The 21,228-nt window shown below is 45.1% G+C and overlaps 1 protein-coding gene across 1 annotated transcript in view; it reads left to right on the forward strand.

Annotated features, from left to right (window-relative positions):
• The first annotated feature begins 4,798 nt into the window (after positions 1-4,798).
• The window catches only part of MYO3B (myosin IIIB), a 1,099,693-nt gene continuing 1,083,263 nt past the window's right edge, over positions 4,799-21,228 (forward strand). Inside the window, exon 1 of the mRNA XM_069221545.1 lies at positions 4,799-4,818. Coding sequence (XP_069077646.1) covers positions 4,799-4,818 — 20 coding nt within the window. The remainder of the gene's footprint in view (positions 4,819-21,228) is intronic.

Consider the following 21,228-nt stretch of genomic DNA (forward strand, 5'->3'; position numbering starts at 1 on the left):
GGTCCCCCTCTCCATGTCCGTGGGCCTCCTATATAGGTGTGTGTAGTAATCTCTAAATGCGTCGTTTATGGATTCTAGGCTAAGTCTACGTGTACCTCCCCTATCTAATACACTTGCAATAGGGTCACTATCTCTATTCGGGCGCACCAACCATGCCAATAGTCTACCAGACCTTCCCTCCTCTGACTGTATGGATGCCAAGTGTCTTTGCATATTGTGGCATCTAAGTCGCTCTTCAGCCTGGGAGTACTCTCTACGTGCACGATCGTACTCTTCGTCCACTTGCCCTGCAGCGCCCTGTCTCAGCTCCCCCTCGTGTATGACTCTCTCCAGCGCGTTTAATTCTCTCTCGAGCGTACGTTTTATCCCTACTGACTGGCCAAGACAGTGACCCTGCGTCCCCACTTTGAGTGTCTCCCACTCTATGCCTCTGGAGGAAGTGGATCCCTGGTTAGTTTCTATAAATTCTGTTAGGTAGCATCTTAATTCCTCCCTATATGCCTGATCTTCAAGCGCTGTCGGGAGCATTCTCCATGCCGGTATGGGGGGTCTGTCCTGTGATGCTCTCCACGCCAGTAATAGAGGGTTATGGTCTGATATTGTGCGGGCAAGGTATTCAGCATGGGTCACTCTACGAGCCAGTCCCGCAGTGCAAACTATCCTATCGATTCTGGTATGTACCTGGTGAAGACCCGAATAAAACGAGTAGTCCCTAGTCACTGGGTGTTGTAACCGCCAAGCATCCACTAGACCGCAGGCGTCTAGCCACCCAACTAAGTTTTTTGCTGTTTTGGTTGATGTTGCTCCCTGCAGTGGGGGGGTAGATCTATCTAGGTCCGTGTCGAGCACTGCGTTGAAATCTCCACCTATCAGTACTTCCCCCATGTGTTGACGAGTAAGGTGCCTAGACAGGGTCATCATAAATGTTGTTTGGTCCTGGTTGGGGGCGTATATACAACTCAGGGTCAACTGGAGCCCCTGTAGTCTCCCTTCTAATATGACAAACCTTCCCTCATTGTCAATGTTGGAGGAATCAATCGTGAAGGGGACCCCCGCCCTAATCCAGATCAGGACTCCCCTTGCGTAAGCTGAGTATTCTGTGGCAAACACCTGCACCCTCCATCTCCGCCTTAGTTTCTCTCCCTCTCCGAATGCGAGGTGGGTTTCCTGTAGCATAGCTATCTGCACCCCTCTCCTTTTTAGAAAGGAAAGGATCCTATGTCTCTTAGCAGGAGTACCCATCCCCCTGACATTCCAAGTTATGATATTATAGTTCGCCATCCTATTCTAAAAGCCTGCTGTATGAAGGGCCGGCACGCCCCAGGCCCCAATCGATTCCCCCGCAAGTATGTACCTTCCTCATGCTCGTACCATTTCGCACGTGTAGCCGATATAACTAGTAACTGCAAACCCCAACTCCACATCCCCAGGGCACCTTCGGAACTGTAGGATGCCCAATAAGTTCTGCAACACAGCAAATTATTCAAACACATCACTACAATACTCGCCAGTCAAGACTGACAGGCAAGAGTCAGGTTCGGGGGAGCGGCCAGGTCCGGAGGGGCCACTTCGTTTCTTATCTTGTCTCGCCTTTCAGCGCTGGTGCGGGGTCGATCTATGCAAGATCATCAGCGGTCTGCGGGGTCACTTTTGGCGCATAAGTCGAGTCCCCAGAGCCGTCGGGCGAAGACACTACCGTATCTTCCGATTCTTCTTCGGAGATCTCCTGGGGCGGCGATTCTCCACCCACCTTGGCCGCTGCCTCCAGGGCCTCCCTCTTGCCAGTTTCTCTCTGTGTCCGCGTTGGTGCTAGTCTCTGGCGGTCTCTGAGTCTTTTCCCCTTCGGGGCCCGCCGGGTCCCGCTCGTCCCACGGCTTTCCGGTGCCGGTCGCATCGACCGTGTCCCCGACCTTTCGAGCCATTCCCATGCCTCCTCTGGAGCTTGGAAAAACGTGGTCTTCCCTTCCGCAATCACTCGTAATCTTGCTGGGTAGAGCAGCGAATACTGTATCCCCTCTTCACGCAATGCTCTTTTAACGGCTAGGAAGGAGGCACGCTTGTTTTGGACCTCCAAGGTGAAGTCAGGGAACAATGTCGCTTCACCATTGGCTACTTTAAACGGGCCCATTTCCCTGGCTTTCTGTAAAAGAATGTCTCTGTCCCTGTAGTGCAGGAGCCTAGCTATTACTGCTCTCGGTGGCCTGCCAGGAGCCAGTGGACTAGCCGGTACCCGGTGTGCTCGCTCCAGTGAGTAGAAGGGGGTCAGACATCCCGGTGCGACAACTGTGCGTAGCCATTTCTCCAGAAACTCCACCATATTCGGCCCCTCGGCTCCTTCAGGGAGGCCCACTACGCGTATGTTATTCCTTCTGTTCCTGCCCTCTGCGTCTTCAGCTCGCTGTTCAAGCTTCGCCACTCTGCCGACCAATGAAGTCACCTCCGCTGATACATCATCGTGTTTTGGGACTACTTCCGCTAGCGTTGCCTCCGCTTCTTTTACTCTGTCAGCCAGTTTGTGATGATCAGCTCTCAGGAGGCCCACCTCTATCGCCACCTGATTGATGTTGCGCTGGAATGTGGATTTGGTGTCCTCAATGGCACCCAGTATTTTGTCAAGAGTGTCTTGCATTTTGCTTTGCGGCTGGCTTTGCGTGGTCTGTTCATTCTCCCCCAGTGGTGCATGTGCCGGGGTATCCATGGTCTTGCTCTTATGCTTGCCCTTGGGGGGCATTTGCCAGGCAGGTAGGGGCGACTCGGTGAGGCTAGCGCCCAGTGCGCTTAGGCCCAGAACCACCAGTGGTCCCCCGCAAACCGAGTGATCTCAAGTGCGTCGTGCTCAGTCCCCCAGTCGCGCAATTTCTACTCCATAGGCAGGGGATCAGTTTTTGGCTAAAACGGAGCTGACATGCTATTGTAGTTCTGCGTTGCTGTGCGTATAAGTGTTTGGTTCAGCAAGGACTTTCGATCTGGACCGGTCCGGTCCACCAAAGGGGGCCCCGCACCCGACAACACGGGCCCCCGACCTCCAACACTGGAAGATGACAGTAAGTGATGTCAGGCGATTCCCCGTTGTCTCGCCCCACAAAAGACAACCAGTGCTCAGCTTAGGGCGCCCCGAGCGTAGCAGGTCGCGTCGCGGCCTCCAGGGGTTCCCGGGCAGCAGACCCCAGGGCTCCGGCCATGCGTTCCCCAGGGGGACACACCCAAAGTGGACTCCTTACCGGGCAGCTCCGGGGGGGCCCTCACCTCCGTATCTCACTGGTCTGCGTAGTCTCTCAGTCAGGGGGCATCAGGCTCCGTCCCCCAAGCAGAAGGCCGGTCCGACGCCAGCAGGCGCCCCCAACAGACGCTCCAGGCCGCACCTCCCCCTCCGGGCGGGCCCGCTTTCGAGGCCAGCGCCGGGCGCCGTACCCCACTCCGTCCGAGGCCGCGGCCGCAACCCAGCGGCAAACCACGTGGGCCCAGGCCCGCACCGGGGCGCACAAGTCCGTCTAAGGCCGCCCCTCAGGGCCGCGGCCGCACCCAGGTCGCTCCGCCCGCGTCGGCCGCTCCTCCGCTGTTCTCCCGCTCGGGGAGCTCCCCGGCACAGCGCGCCACCGCCCCGCCCGCCGGCCAGCCGAGCCGCGGCCTCCCCACCGTCCCGAACAGCCCGAGACACTCAGGGGCCCACTCCGGGGGGGCAAGACCGCACCTCCGCGATCCCCCCGTCCACAGCACTCGCCGCTCTCCGTTCCGCACACCGGACCGCCCGCCTCAACGCCTCCAGGCACCGGTGCAATGTCGGCCCCTCCAGAGCCGATCCGTCAAGCGTGCGCCATGCTCGGCTCCGTGGCCACGCCCCCCCAGCGAAATTATATAATACATGTGTAACAGCACCAAAATACCAATTCAATTAATACTAATATTTATTGTAAATGTATTTATCGATGATTAATTAAAATGATTACAAATTCTGCACAAGTGCTGACAGTTCACTTCCATTCAGCACATCACATTGAAGAAAAACAGAGATAAAAACATTACAATTGATATGCAAAAAAATATTTTAAAAAGGTTGAAAAAATGCTGACCTGTTAGGACCTCAATTAGCCTCAGAAACAGGCCTGCATGCTTAAACCAGTATTGCCTCCAAACTGGCAAGATGTTCCCCAACAAACGTTATCATGCAGACATATCTCATAGCCTGTGACCATTACATCCACTTCCGTTCTGTCTTATTTTCTTGTGACTTGCTGATGTTACTGAGTTATTTAGTGACATCTTCCACATATTTAACTAGTTTGCCTGAGATCATAATGTTCTGACAGCTGAAAGCACAAACCCCATGCCACGTGTTGCTCTCTCTCACCTGTGGTCTTCTTCTCTCCTCTGTACTCTGTTTTATCCATCAGCCTTAGGTTTTTCTCTTCCTTCTTTGCTTAACTCCACCTCCATGTTATTCCTTTTCTTGTGTGCTTCTTTTCCACTCTCCCCCATCCTCCATTGTTTTACTCTTTAAACCCCCTCCCCACCTGCTCTCCATTGCTTCATCCCACCTACTCCCCAATGGCAGCCTGAACCCTTTCTGGACCCGTTACCTTTTTTTTTTTATGCTTTTGGAGGGCAACCAGTAGGCACCTGGGCACCTAGCTTGCCACTTGCCGGTGGCCTCCAGTTCCTGCTTGTTACACCCTGATCCAGTTGCTGCCTTTTGACCAAATTACAACATCGCTGCCTGGGTTTTCCTGTTCACCGTTCTTCCAGCCAACAGAAGCCCTGCCCACCCCAGGACCTACTTAATGTAGACCGTAGCTCGACCATGCCGCTGGTGTTCCAAAGGCAAGCCTGTCTGCGTCCATCTGCGCCTTGACTGCGCCCAGCACCAGGAACCCTGTCCCCAACAACCATTCAATGCAATGCCACAACCACAGCTGTGACGGGAGCCAACAAGCACTACCACTACTCCTCCACCATTGCCCATGTCCTTAGCAATACACAATAGCAAATATACTGCTGTCCCACATCCCCTGGCACCACAGTAGGACACTTCTCCTGCATGCATTGTGATTTCACCTGCGACAACTCAGACACCAACACCACTACCTCCAAACAACCAATGCATGCCACCACCACCCCCTCTTTAACTGTCTGCCAGGCTCCTTAACGTCCGATCCCTCAGGAAACACTACACTGAATTTTGGTACCTCCTCAACAACAAACACACCCAACCTTCTCTTCCTGAACATGGCTCAACCCGGCCTCCAAACTCAAGATCGCTGCAACCATCCTGCCTACCGACAAAATCATATATCAGAATCAAACCCACAAACTAGATCGAGACTTGAGATCATCTACAAAAACAAAACATCATTTAAGGACCAAACCACACAGCAGGCTGCACCATCAGCCCTATTTTCTCCTCCAACAACAAGATCACCACCACCCACATGATCCCATTCACATGGTCTGACCACAACATCATACATTTGAAGATACCCACCCACCAAGCCACCCCACCAGAAAAACTCAAAGCATCATTAAGACACTGGAGCAAAATATCCAAAGAAAACGGGACCAAGACCCTACAGGAATCCCCACCTAACCACACCGGGAACCTCAGTGAAAACACAAAGTTCTTCAATAAATGGCTCACCAACTGCGCCAACAGCACCAATCCCACCAGAAGCAAGACCTCCAAAACAACAAATGATTCCACTGATATATGAACGACCTCAGGGAGTCTAAGCGCAACTGCCAACAACTAGAGAGAAAATGGATACTTGACAAAAACCCCACCACAAGATCCACATACAAAGCCACCTTCCACCTCTACATTCATCAACTAAGAGACACAAAGAAAAAGGCCCTAATTCTCAGACTCCAACGCAGCCCCAAAAATGCCCAAAACTCTTCACCATCATCAAGGAGTTCTCCAACCCTGTGGCTGCTAACAATGACATCATCCCATCCCACGACCTCTCAAACTTCATCGAACAGAATATTTCCAAGATCTACAACACATTTGACCCACAGCCTACCAATACTAATGCCCTGCAGACTACCTCCCTCATTGTCAAACAGCAGGTAAGCAACTGGAAGCCGCTTTCGAAGGAAGACACCATCACCCTGATGAATATCATCCACTCAGGAGCCCCCCCAGTCCCATGCCCCCACTTCCTATACAAACTCAGAAGAACCATCATCTCTCCTGTGCTCACCGCTATCATCAACACCTCCATAACCACTGCCACCTTCCCTCCTTGCTGGAAAAATGCAGAAGTCAATACCCATTGGAGAAACCAACAGTGGACCCCAACACCCTTAGTAGCTACCAACACATTTTGCTCCTTCCTTTTCCAGCTAATGTCATGGAGAAAGCCATCAATACGCAACTTGCGTACTACCTAGAACTCCATCAACTCCTAGACTACTCTCAATCTGGCTTTCACACCAACCACAGCACTGAAACAGCCCTCATTGTGGCCACTGATGATATCAGAAGCCTCCTCAACCTGTCCGCATCTTCTGATGTGGTCTCCCACAACTCACTCATCAGAAAGCTTCAGCATTTGGGTATCTGTGGACCAGCCCTCAAATGGATATCCTCCTTCCTCAAGGACAGAACTCAATGAGTTAGACTTCACCTACAACTGCCTACACCTCAGAACCCAAGAAACGCATCTACATTGTCCCTAAAGGATCATCGCCCAGCCCAACACTCATCTACATCTACGTGATACCCCTTGCGGAGATTGTCAGAGCCCACTGGCTCAAAATAGTATCCTACATGGATGACCCATCTCATCCTGTCCTTACTGACTCAATCAGCACCCACAAAGCAAACCTCACCAACTGCCAGAGCAACGTTGCTGCTTAGATGAAAAACAACTGCCTCCAGCTCAACACAAACAGCCACTCCCACTGGGATGCCTCTTGGTAGCACTCCAAACTTGGCCCCCCATTGACCGCTGTGAACCATGTTAAGAACCTCAGGATCATTCTGGACACCAACCACTATGCAAGATTTTCAAGTGGATCCCACTTAACACCAGAGGAACTGTCACCCAGGATCTTATCACAAGTTGACTTGATTATGGAACACCCGCCCTCTACTTCAGAATCCCAACCCATGTTCTACACTAACTCCAAACCTCCTAGAACTTCGCCGCCAAACTCAACCTGAACATCCTGCAAATAACCACATCTCTCCATGCCTCAACGATCTCCACTGCCCCCCAGTCCAGGAAAGATGTAAGTTGAAGCTACGCATCCACACCTACAAAGCTCTCCACCACAATGGTCAAGCTACCTCAACCACTGCCTCAACGTCTATCAACCCACCAGACACTTTGATCTGTGATCCAGGCCAGAGCACACCTCCCTCAAAAAGTCCAGAAGTGGAGGACACTCTTTCTCTCCCCCCTCAGGTCTGTCCTACTCAGGGCCTGGCTACCCTCACGGGTGATTAGCTGCACCCTACAAATCCAAAAAAACATATCATGACATAACCACTATTTGCAGCTCGGCCAGTCCACAGTGTGTTAAGCACTTATGAGCTAAAAATAAAAAGACATTTTTTTATTTACCGATCCATGTGGTCAGGGACGTAGCTTAAGCAGTAAGATTGGGGGCGGTGTGAGCTTCAGGATTCCCAACAATCACGCTGTCATATAATGGTAAAATACATTATGCAACACGCAAGGTGCATAAGAGGGACCTAAGGGGCAGCAGAAAAGGAAAGGAATGCGAATTGGTAAGGTTTACTACGTGAGAGAAAGCACATTATTCTGTGAAATAACCAACACTGATGAAGTCTTTCCAAACAGAGACAGAGAGAGTGTCTGTGTTTTTGTCTGTGCGTGTAAAAATTCCTGATGAATCCGACAGACACAACACCATACCCAAACTTAAATCACCTGTACCCAGGGTTTGTTTGGGAAGGCGGGCAGTCGGAAACATGAGCCCGTTTTTATCCTCAGTTAACAGTCCCACAGAGACTTACAGTCTTGCAGGCCCCCTGCCAGGCCGCTGTAATGTATATTCATCTTGGCCACGTTATCCCCCACCCAAGCGTGGCTGGGGGTCAGGTGAGAAGATCGGTCCTTGGGGCAGTCTAACCTCTGAGCCCCCCACCATGTGTCTGACCCTGCCAAGCAGCAGTTTTACCCCTAATGCCCCCCTGCTGGGCCACCACATTCTGGCCCTGGTGAGCAGGGGAGTATGCAGAGGCCTTGCTGGGCACAAAATGTTGTTACCTTAGTCCCTGTGTCTTTTAGGCCCTGTGGGGGTGTATTTGCACATGCCTCACTGTGCCACCTTTCCCAGAGAGGAAAATAGAAGCTGTTAAATACTTTCAAGTCCCAGAATCAGCTCAACGTCCTGTGATTGTGGGCAAATCAATTAATTTCATGAAACCTAAATAAAAATGAATTTGATCTTGGGCAGTGTAACTAGTGCTCATGTAAATCACTCCATTGACTTTGGACTGAGTTCACCCTATATAAAACTACACAAACAAAAATTAAACAGCCAGATTCTGCAAAGCCCCGAGCCCTGATAATTAATGAGGACTCTTTACATAAAAACATTCATATTCCTTTTTAAAATGGCTTTTCTGCCTTTGTCTAGGTTTAACTCACCTTTAAGAAAACATTTTAATGTACTTTTGCAGTACCTTTGCTTTTAGAGTGTGTAATGGCCAGAGCTAAAAAAAACGGCTTTGGATGATTTTCTTCATTTTTGTACCAGATAGGACATTAAAATACCAGTCATACTGGTAAAAAAAAAAAAGTACGGCCTGCTGGGAACCGTAGTCAGATCTGTGGTTGTGGCCATTTTATTTCACCTTGCCAGGCTGGCCAAACTGCAGTGCTTCTAGTTTTTACCAGCTTTACCGGGTCTATAAGCTTTCACATGCTTCACTTAACAACATTTCTCTAAAATTAGTCCAATGAGACTAAGCAAATGGTCGATCAATGAAAAGGAAGATCCGGGAATTTGGGCCACTTTTATAGGGAGTACCCGGGTTATATGTGATGCCAATCTGACCCTGTCTGTACCAAACTATTTAGCACAAAATACACTTATTAGGGAGGTGTAGCACCCCAAACACCTCCCCGCAAGCCCTGCATGTGGTATTCACCACCCTGGATCAGTTAATATGAAAATCAAAGAAACAAGCTCCTGCCCCTTGGGGGAGCTGGTGATTGGTTTATGGAGCCAGGAGTCTGCACATGAGAGCTATTTGTCACTTAGCCACAGACACCAAGTAGCAGGTCATGTTTCTCCTACGGGGCTTTTTGCCCTCCTAAAGAGTTCAGAAGAACAAATCATTGGTGTCAAGTGCTAACAGCAATGGTGGTACATTTGCAATCAAATGACCACAAAGAAAAAGTAGGTTATGGACTGTCTTTAATGGGGTGGACTGGGACAGACCTATGGCCACTTCGGGAATCCACCCCTTAGCAAAACAAATTAAAGAACACTGGTGCGTGAATGAGTGACATAGGGGAGCATACGTCATCCCGCACGCACCTTCCTATGCCATGCTTATGACGTCCCCCTTATGGCTTCTTATATTTATTTATTTTTGTTACATTTCTTTTTCCAGGGTGCTGCACAGCATTAGTAAAATCGTTTTGCCTTTTCCTGATGCTGTGCAGCCTCGGCAAAAAGCACTGGCAAAGCCAATGGTTAAACTAGGCGAGACCTATTGGTCGTGTCAATACTTGTTATTTAAAAGTGTAGCTCTGGACTGCACTTTGTAATGCAAAATTGATCTGTTCTAAAAGGTTCCACTTAAAGCATAGATTTTTGCTAGAAATTCGTGTGAGCATACAGTTGCAAATCTAGGTATTACAGGACCTTCAGCTATACGTGTTAATGTAATTTCTGCCACCTACAGGTTAGTGCTAAATCGTTTCCGTAATCGTTTGCTATCAATGTAGGTAGCAGAGCAGAGGAATGTAACAAAGACACTGCTTTTTAATATACTTTTACAGAACTGTTTGCTTCTAAAAACACTTTATTTTAAAAAATAGTAAGCTAAGACTGTGTTAGGGGGACAGCCATCGGCCTTTACGACAACTTTTTTTAAAGGTGATTTTAACATGTCTGTCCTCTTGTGAGCTTCCAGGTTTAGTTTTGAAAGTGCAAATGTATCAAATAGGGCGATGGAAGGCGCTTTCTAGAGGAACATTTGTTGTTACTTTTTTGTTGTTCCTTCCTGCGATCATAGGGCCTGATTCTAACTTTGGAGGATGGTGTTAAACCGTCCCAAAAGTGGCGGATATACCACCTACCGTATTACGAGTTCCATAGGATATAATGGACTCGTAATACGGTAGGTGGTATATCCGCCACTTTTGGGACGGTTTAACACCGTCCTCCAAAGTTAGAATCAGGCCCATAGTCTATGAAAGCTAGACCATGCAGCTTTGAAATGTTAATATTGCTTAACAGATATACAATGACCACATTGGTGAAGCCCCCCAGGAGATACACTGATGTTTTATTCATTGCAGGCCTCCATTTTGGCGGGAGCTCCGACCTTTCTACATTTTAACATGCACCTTCCCTAAGGCCCAAAAGTCACTGTTGTTTACTGTCAAAAAGTATTTATATACTAAAGTCATTATCTTTTGTAGGAAGGCAAGCACATCAGCAAGATATGTAATGTTGCAAGTCTTGCCTTCACTGCATCTTTTAAGTAAGCATGTGTGGCTGCAGTGCTTAATTTGAAAAAGAATAAGTGCCGGGTCCCAGTTTTTTAGGAGTCTGTCGGCGCTACTGCCAAATTACCAGACTGCCAAATACCAAGGCTGTGATTTGTGACCCCATTTTCTATTGGAAGATGAAATCCTACAAGGGCACTTACTACTCGCATATGTGAAATAAACTGGAAAACTCCAGCTGCTACCCGGAGGCTACAATTTTCCGGATTTGCCTGACTTTGTGGGCCTAATAAAACATGTGGAGACGGCTACTTAGGGTTATAATAGGGGAGATTGGGTAAAATACAGTTCCGTTACAGCAGATTCTTTTAAAAGCCCTTGTAATTTCAGTTACAACAACCAGAAAGGACAGACATTTTACACAACTCCTTTGTCAGCGTTGACATAATAGACGACCAACCCATGTAGCCTGTGCATTTCCCCTTATCGCAACGTAGAGTAATTCTACATACCCACGTGCCGAATTTGCATTTAATTGTTACCAAAATACATAGATTTTCTTGCCCCAATGAATAAACATGTATTTTTCAGAAAGTCACTGTTGTAATTTTATGATGTGGCTTGTTCACTGATACACAACATATATGAATTTAAATATGTTAAAATCCGTTTTACACTACGTCGTAAACCTGACATCTTGAAAAAATGTGAAAGCCGACAGCATTTTCCTTGTTATGTATATGCGCTGTTTGTATTCTGCATGCTATTGTACTGTAAGTACAGTCCATTTCGCATGTTTTCGTGTTATTATTTTTAATTATTTATTCCCTCCCGTGACCATCTTTTTGACGAGTGCTTCCCATTTGAATCACCTGGTTTGCTATTTGCAAAATGGCAGTTTCACTGAGAAGGCCCAGCGTTTGAAACGGTGTTAATCACCACAGAGCGCCCACCTCTGGGGTTGTCCGGGAAGCCACTCTCCACTGTGCAGTACGCAAAGGAGGAGGGGAAGCAAACATGGTGGCGGGTGGGGTGGTGAGGAGTGGGAGGGAGAGTTCACTCTCGTTCTCTGGCAATAAAAGCTTCATCATTGCCTGTAATTGTGCCTGAATGGAAATGGTGCTCGGGAGTCTGGCTGCGAGAAGCAGCAAATGGCCGCAACCTATGTTTAATGTAGTGACACTAATGAATTCTGAGAATTAATTTTCAGCCAAGGAAGCATGATCGAAGGCGCTCGAATTTCAGATTAGATAATAAATTGACATTCATCTAGGCCGGCGTTTGTTTGTTTCCTTTTGGCTTTTGTCTGGCTCACTCCTCACTGTCTCGCGCATGCACTGATAAAAGCCTGCTCCCGGCTCCCCGGTCCAATGAGGATGCATAAACAAATTGGCTCTTAAGTTCCTTTCTGTGCTGCGTGTTCTGAATGTGTATGACGGAAGCACTGCTCGGTACTGGATGCAAATGAGCAGTCGATTCATAAGTTAACGACTTTGCCGACTGGCCTGAACAGGTGTGTTCAGGCCGAAAAGCAATATTGAACATCTTCATTTATTATCATTCCTCCCCGCGCTCTAAACTCTAGAAATTTTTATTATGCTGTGTAGGTCACCAGTACACATTTACACCCATTTTTTACTACTGGCGCTTGCTCACTTTACTTAGACCTTGGCAATCGCTTGTTAAAAAGCAAGCACTGGAATGGCTTGTGTTTTGTGAAAATTGTGTGTTTGGGACACGAGAGGATTCGCTTCACAGATGTACCAATGATTTATGGCCTATTTTATGTGTTTTCCATTTCTGTCTGTTAGATACCTCGAGGCATTTCGTCTTGTTTATCTCAGCCTTGATACGTGTGAGAGTTTTTGCTTTCTGTTTTATAGCTTGATTTTTTTCCACCATTCAGGGTAATAAAAATACAAAGAGCAAGTATTGGCTAAGCCATTAGGTCTGACCTGGCAAGCCTGCATTATTTCAGTTTTTTTGTCAACATAAGCAATAGATATTAAAAGTGTAAAAGTAATGACAAACACTGCTATCTAAAGGTGCATGGGCTTTTCATTCCTTAAACAAGGTAAGTAAATAATGAACCACTGCATAGATAAATGAAAAAAATCTGAATTGAAGGAAAAAACTGATGTAATATCCCTGGCACTGTAGTGGACTACTTTTTAGGACGATGTGTGTGTGTGTGCAAGAGCAACATACAATCTCTCTGGGTACAAAACCAATGCCTTAAATGGGCTGACTCACTGGCCCATTCTGCTGTGTGTGGTGAACACAGAAGCAAACTGTGAATGGTATTTGCACAGACCAATGCATGAAAAGCCCTGAACGAAATCTCCTGTCTCTTTCTCTTTGTATATATATACATATATATATATAGTCACCCTGACCCCTTAGCTCTCGTGTTGGGGGTCCAGGCAAAAAGCATTACATTTTATTTTTTTAAAACATTGCCGCAAAATAAAATAAAAAACAATTTTGGGGTCCGTGCTTGTTTTTTTTTTAAAGCCCCCAGTTGCGTGAGGTCCTGTGTGCATGTAGATAAATAAGGAGGGGGCACACGGGCCCATCTCCTGGGCTTTGTACTGCCCCAAGAACCGCCACCTCCCCGGGCCATTGCTATAATTTTACGTGGGGGCTGCATGCCGCCCCCCAGCCCCAAGGACCGTCATCTCCCCAGGGCATTTCTGTAATTGTGTGCGGGGGCCACGCGGCTCCCCCGCAGCCCTGGAGGCCGCCACCTTCCCAGGGCATTTATGAAACTGTATGCGTGGGGTCACACGGACCCCAACCCTGCAGCCCCAGGGACTACCATCCCCCCAGGGCAAACATGTAATTCAATGCGGGTGGGGCGGCGCAGTCCCCCTGCAGCTGCCACCAAGTCACAGCAAATATTCTGCTTGCAGCAAGTGAGAGCTGTCAATCAGCTCTCCATCACTGCCGCGGAGATGCAGGCAGGGAGACAGAGGAAACAATTGCTAGCAGCTCCCTCTCTGTGACAACAGTGCTGGCTCCCACAGGAGGCAGAGAGCCAGCTTGGACCGTCGAGGCCTTCAGGCTCCCCCACGGTCCCCAACGTTGTGACTGGGTGCCCTGCGGGGCACCCAGGTCACATGGCGGGGGCTTGGGGAATGGGGTCCCCAGGGCAATATCTGCCCTGGGAATGCTGGAGACGCTCAATAGAAGCATAAGACTACGTCTGGAAGCATGACAGGAGCTAACCGGATTTAAGAGGACATGAACATTTGGGTCCCAGATTCATCTAGTCCAGTCCATTGGCTGTTCTGATTAGATAGACCAGTTGTATTCAATCATTTCCTGCATTGAGAAAAGTTCAAGCATCTTATACCTCTTCATTTTAGAAAGTTTATGTTTATCTTTACTCGTCTCGGATATATGAAAACAATTATATTACAAAAGTTGTTCTGCTCTGAAACGCTAGAGGGTCCTGATATGTAGACCATCCGTATTCAGTCTCATTTCTACATGTGCAAACTGGCACAGGTTAAAAGAGATTTTGCCCCCATGTCATCGTGTGCAATGATTCCAATATTGCGTGGTACTGAAAAAGGTGTTTGTACTAGTAATTTGTTCTTCACCGAAACGTACGTTGACCGTTTTCTGGGGGGAGTCCAGCATATAACAGGGCAGAAGATGAAAATCAACATTGTTTCTCTGGTGTTTGGTATTTTGTATGTAGGGAAAGTCTGGAATGATATATGAATGGTTAGGATGAGAGAGAATGTTGGTGAATGGGAGTAAGAGTGAGTGAACAATTGGGGGACTCTAAATTGTTTCTTGCTTTTTGTATTTAAAAGTATTTTGTGTTGCATATTGTTTTTTTATGTTTATTAATATACAGAGAGTTTGTAAATGATGATACTATAAATTGATAGGATTATGAAAAATTATGTGAGAGATATTTTGTAGAATTTGTCCTTTATATGTTTGGATAAAACAATGAAGTAAATACATTGACTTTCCAGAATTGGTTGGTTTAAGACATATGTGTCTGATGGGGGAATCAGAACCGACAGCATCTTTTGAAACATAGTGGAAGGAATGCAGGTCACATGAGACTTTTTTAAGTGGTTGTTTTTTTCCCCTTGGTCCTAGACCTATATTCATTAGAGGGAAGGGGGCCCTTACTTCACCTGTGAATCACCACATATATTACAGCAGTCATGACAACTCTGTAATGTCCTTAAATGTATAAATGAAAGATTAGCAGTGACATTTTTGAAGAAAAAGCTGTGCATGGTGAGGGTGCGAGTTATAGTTACCTTAGGGGAAGAGTTATAGTTACTTAAAAGAACTCTATCTATAACTGCTGAATTTCTATGGTTTTGTACGAGTAAATTCAGAACCTAACTATTACGTCCCTGTAACTTTTTTTTTTTTTCAGTGAATATACATATAAATCCAAACAGCGTTTCCACAAACTTCCTTAAGCCATTAGGTGGCGGCTCATGTGATGGGTGTGGAAAGACCTGTAAACCATTTTAAAGCACTTCAGCATTCTCAGGCCAGAGAACACCAAAACAGGAGCTGAGTATGACTTGCAGGTGATTTATTAGCTGCCGTCTAGATTGCCCAACGCGTTTCCAGAAACACTGCCCTTGCTCACGGGACACAGGATGTTACACGGCAGCAGAACATTCTTGGTATTTACACAGTGCTCAAAGTGAAGATAAAGTACAATTTTTTGCAGAGTCAAAATGAAGAGGAAATTTATGGAGGCCATATTGGAGTGATTGAATCTACATATTACGCAGAAGCACAATTCATTCCGGCCCATTCAGTTACAACGTAGAACAAAATCCAATTAGCATAATAAACAATAAATGCAGTGTGATTAAACACCCCACTATCTGCATGTCTACCAGCTTATTGTAAAGGCATACTCTGCGACCTTCAGAACATGTTTGAAATTATTTGTCACGTTAAACGCTTGCAGCCCCCGAAAGATTATCGGACAGAGAACACAGTAGATCTCCATATGACTTGTTAGTTATTCAAAATACTTAAAGCTTCATAAGCCCATTATTAATGATGTAAAGTCCAATAGAGCCACGATGATCTGTTTACAAGCATGTCCATAATGCTTCAAATATCATGATTGTCATACACATGGGGTTGCTTCTCCACCAAGTCATTTTCTGTAGTTATATAAGGAACCAGTGGGCATATTGAGCCCTAAGTGGTCAGTCACAGATTAAAACAAAACTAAATTCCAAACACGCAACCAAAAGCAAAATCTAGACCCTTTGCTCCGCAGTTGTTGCCTTATTTCTTATTATTCTCTCAGTGTAGACACAAGTAAAATAACATTAAAACCAATTTAAAACCAAAGTGCTGTCACTTCCATTTCACAAAGTGCACATCTCTATCTTGATAACATTTATATGTACATCATGGCCCGTATTTATACTTTTTTTAGCGCCGCATTTGCGCCGCTTTTTGACGTAAAACGGCGCAAACCTACAAAATACAATGGTATTTTGCAAGTTTGCGCCGTTTTTGCGTCAAAAAACGACGCAAATGCGGCGCTAAAAAAGTATAAATACGGATATGTTCATGATAGTGGTTAAACAGAAAACCTTTTGGGACACTACGTAGATCTACCATAGCAAATAAGCTGGCACCACTTTTCCCATAGGTTACCACAGCTGCTCTGCTAGTTCCTCATCAGAACTGTGGCCTATCAGGGTCAGTGTGTTATACTGGATAATGTATTTCAACTCTAAGGGACGTATTTTCTGAACTCTGCCCCACCACCCTCCTCCGATGTTAGGTGCCTCGGAGTCCATGAATAATTTGTAATAGAGTGCTGTCACTAGCTTGATAACTTTTGAAATGTTTTGCCACTGGGTATCGTCCATTATTGTGTGTAATGGCCCTTAAATGTTCCAGTACATGCTTTTTTTGATATGTGTACCATACTCCCAATATAGAATCTGTTACATAGACATCTCAGGGCATACACACAATGATCTGTACTGCATGTAAGATATTTCAGAATCATGAAGGGTTTGTCAGTTTCAGGAGAAAAAACACCTGTTTTATATTATTACTGTGTCTACGCGCTTTGTATCTCGTACATCTGAAAAAACCCTTTGGCCAGGTGTTTTTACGGAGTTCTGTCAGGGACATCATGTTTCTACACAAAGATTTCGATTTTCTAAATGTTATTCTAGGGTGGCTATCAAAATGTCTAACCATCGTCTCCCCAGTAAGAAGTATATTGCAGTTCTTTTTTAATATTTATTTTAATTTAGGTGTCTTGGTACTATAAGAGGTAATGAGTCTTATGGGACTCTTTTCCTAATCTGTTTTTCTAGTGTTTTCAAAATAGTTTTCCCTTTTGATCCCTTCCACACTCTGGATTGCATTGTGAATGTTCTTAGGAGAATAACTCCCTTCCAGAAAATCTTTCAATCATGTTTTCTTTTTCAGCCTTAAAAAGTATATATGTTTGTAACAGAAGAGGCTGGCTAGACAGCTAAGGATACCTAGGGGCCAGACCAAAAAAGGGAAAGAAGAGGTTTAAAGTGGATTAAGGAACATTTTAGGACATGAAATATGGGTGGTGCGATGGAAATCTTCAAACCATGGTAAACCTATGACCTGAAATAAACACAATCAAACGATTGATACCTTTAGGTTGGCCTGGGAGTTATGCTATGGGTCAGAAGGCTGCGTTAGGCCTTTACAAAGCGCAGAAGACCATGGGTCTTGCTGCTTTTGGACTTTTACTAAAGAGGGACAATGTGTCTCTGAATGGAAAATGTGGAAATGCATAGGCAAGCAGAAAGAGTGAAGTGCATGCTTAATAGAAAAAGTACCCCAAGGGCTTTAAATGGAAATTACATTTAAAAACAAATGCTTTTATTGCATTACCTCGACTGTGTGATGACTGCGGCACTCTTGTTACAAGAGTAACCTAAAATGTCTTTCTGGAGGTCAAGTTTGGCATACTTTCATTTGCTCCCGTAGGCAAATTTATAATGTCCAGCCTTTATGTAGCTCTCCAACTAAGCCTTTTCTCCCCGCCATATGAAACAGTTATCAGTATAACCATTCTAACTATGCCAATAACTTAGAATATATTCTGCTATTCTAATTATAAACATAAAACTCTATACTGAGTAAGGTTAAACAAACACCTCCACCCGAAAAACAGATTTAAATTACCTTTTGAGTACCTGGAAAGAGGAGCAACGCAGTAAAGGTCCTTGCACATTATGAGAGAAATCTGGAACGCCCAATGGCCATTTAGGGGTCACCAGGGGTCACAGCAGCCACCCCCAGCTTGACCCCTGCGATCCCCGGTACTGCCTTTGCGACCCCTGAACTTAGAGGTTGCAAAATCAGTGCCAGGAACAAAGGGGCAGCTCGTCCTGCTTGGAGCTCCACTTCCTTGTTTTCAATAATGACATTAATAGTGAATAATGTATTATTCACGATTGATGTAATAAAAATGGAGTACAGTTAGCTGGAAAATGACCGTTGTTGGTAGCAGAGGTATGTAAAAAACACATTTAAATACATGTTGTGTGCATGTTTACGGGTGACACTGTGCTTATGTAAAAGACAGTGTGTATATGGATGAATGTGTGTGTGTATGTGTAACTCTTGTGTGTGATTGAAAATAAAGATGAAATGGCGTGTGATGTCACTTCTGCTACCCCTGGCATTTTGGGGAATTGATGCCCATGGAACACCCCCAAAGTTTTGGGGACCAACCACAAATGTAATCAAGATAATCCCTGTCAATTTGAATTAAGGGTTGTTTTGTCAAAGGACTTTTCTAAACGGGCCTAAAAAGAACCAATGTTCCAACATATTGTTAAATGAAAATCTCTGTTTTCCCTTTCATTAGAGTCTATCTCCTCTTCCAGTCTTCTGCTCATTATAATTTGAAGTTGCCATCCACTGGTAGTAGTTTTGTACCTACATACCCTAACCTCTCAGCATCAGCGCAATGTCCTGTGATTCTGGGCAAATCACGTAATCTCCCTACGCCCGTGGACAGCACCTTGAAACCGTCACATGTCATAAGCCATGCTATATAAATCTACATTTCATTTTTCATTTCAATAAGCATCAGCCACCTAACTAATCAGTAGTATAGTCAAGCAAATGGCCAGTTTCACCTCAGACATGCAAGTTAATGTCTTACTTGAATGCAAAGTGGCCATTGTCAAAAAGCACAGTTGCCCAAGACTTTGCCAGCCAAACAGCCTCAAACCAAATATAGCAAAAATATATGCTGTATACAGGACATTTTCCACAGGTGAAGAGCAAGATCATATTCAGATGAAGAATAATGTGGAAAGGCTTTAACCATGTAGAATGGCGTGCATCTGGAGGTTCAAAATAATGTGGCAGAACTATTGATTTCTACAATTTTCACTGTTGCAGGAGGGCTGGGCAGTCCCTGATCTCTAATTTGTACTAATGGGACGCATTTGGGTATTTGATGATGTCTGTAAAACACATGAAGATCTGTAAGTCGCTATTTTTTCCAACTTCTTCACTGCAATGTCTGATTGCTGTCATCTTGCTATACACAACCACATGTCTCTTGAGGAGAAAATACCATACCCTATGGACATATGAGAAGGTTTGCCTGGATGATCAAAATTATTTTAGTATTCCAACTATTAGTACAGCCCACTCACTATATTTATTGCTTGCATCATGAGATGGGGTGATGAGTGGCAAGACTTGTTGTGGGGCTGGGTCCCAGAAGAGGATACACAATTGTTTCTGTTGTTATTGAATTACACTATGGGAACTGTTATCAACTATAAATCAACAACACTCTATGTCAATTCTTCTACTCACCCGTACAGTAATTGTGGTGGGGTCGCTGGAATGAAGCAAAGTGTGCTAAATATAGTGTTGAGGATGCAAATGACAAATATGTGATTGCCCTGAGAATCATCAGTTTTGCTTACAGGTTTTTGACTTCATTTGACTTGTCAGAAGGTAGTCAGTTGCCAGTCTAGGGCAAATATAATTGGTCTGTCCAACTACATTTGTTGAGCCCATCCCCCCTTTATTTTTCTGGCGAGAGGTAGAGTACTGGAAGACTTTGCATTGCTGGGGCTCCACCTATATTTTCTGAGTCTAAATGCACTTGCTTGGATTGCTACTATATTCAAAAGTGCTGACTAGGCGAAGAAGAATTCACTATAGGTTTAAAAAGATTTTCCACCCGGTCATGAAACATTTTCAAAGAAGATTGCCAGTCTGTATCAATTACTGGATGCTTTTCTCTGACTGTATCTGCTGATATTTCAACCAGCTTTGTAACTGAAGATAAAGGAACTATTTTTAGGCAGATGTGAGCAATATGCCCAACTTTGTGGACTGACTCAATGTGACGAGAGTCAATAGGTACAGTGGACTAATGCATTGCCCCATATTTTATGATGAGGTGGATGAAGTAAAATGTGAATGGCAGTTTCACCAACCAATGGACCTGCTTTCCAATAGTCCCTCTTTGAAAATATAGTATGTATGACGTTTATGAAAAACAGTATTCTGTTGAGACATTAAAGCTGCCTCAAAGGCCAGACCAACGAAGTACACCCACTCTTTGTTGTAAATTTCATTCAGATCCGTCATGCTGAGTCCATATTAATTTCCAGACAATTATTTGCTTCTTCATCCAAAAAAAAACGGAATTAAATTACACAAAATTTGGCATCAAGGTAGAACTTTACTTAAAGTGCCTTTATTTGGTTTAGTGTGCATTTGTTTGGTAGTTTTTGAAAACTTTGCATTTAAAATAGTGCAAGAGTTGAGCATGAAGAGATTAACTTTTTCCGATATCCACACAGTTCCACAAACCAAGATTTATTTTTAAATATATATAGGACACCTATAATGTAAAATGATCAAATGTTGCCAACCAATAATTCTGGTGACATAAACCATGTGTGGTTTTACAGGTTGCCAGTTATATATTTCTTTGTAATAAATGTTTGAGTTGGGGGTAAAAAAGTGAAGTATTTCTTGAAAATTGTCAGTGAGGATTAAAAAGAAGAGAACAATACTTACTTAAGTAGTTAAAACATTTTTTGATCCACAGAATCTGGTCTGAAAGCAACGCGCCTTTCTGCCGGTGCACACGTTAGGGCAAAGACCAGCAACCCTTGTATATCCAGCACAAAAATAGACGTGGCACTCCTGGAGTCTGTAGAAGGAAGTATCATTTATTTCTTAAGAAAGCATCAAATATCGCAGATATCACAATGCGCTTCGACATTACGTCTTTTTCAAGTGATTTCATCTGTCCCACTAATTCACTCTTCACATTAGGTTTTATAGACCGCATACTCAGATAATTAGTTCAAAGTCAAATCAGCTGATGAGAGAACCTTCCCCTTTCGCTTAGGCACGTGATTAAAACTTAGTCAATATTCACGTTTGCCTGTACCACACCAATAATCCAAACACATCGTTTTTTTCAAACACGTAATTTTTTTCAGCACAGACTTCATCTACTGCTGTTAATGGTCACCTTGATAACAGATAACGCCCACTGGTATCCATAGAA

This window comes from Pleurodeles waltl, chromosome 3_1 (assembly GCF_031143425.1).
Source record: "Pleurodeles waltl isolate 20211129_DDA chromosome 3_1, aPleWal1.hap1.20221129, whole genome shotgun sequence".
NCBI lineage: Eukaryota > Metazoa > Chordata > Amphibia > Caudata > Salamandridae > Pleurodeles > Pleurodeles waltl.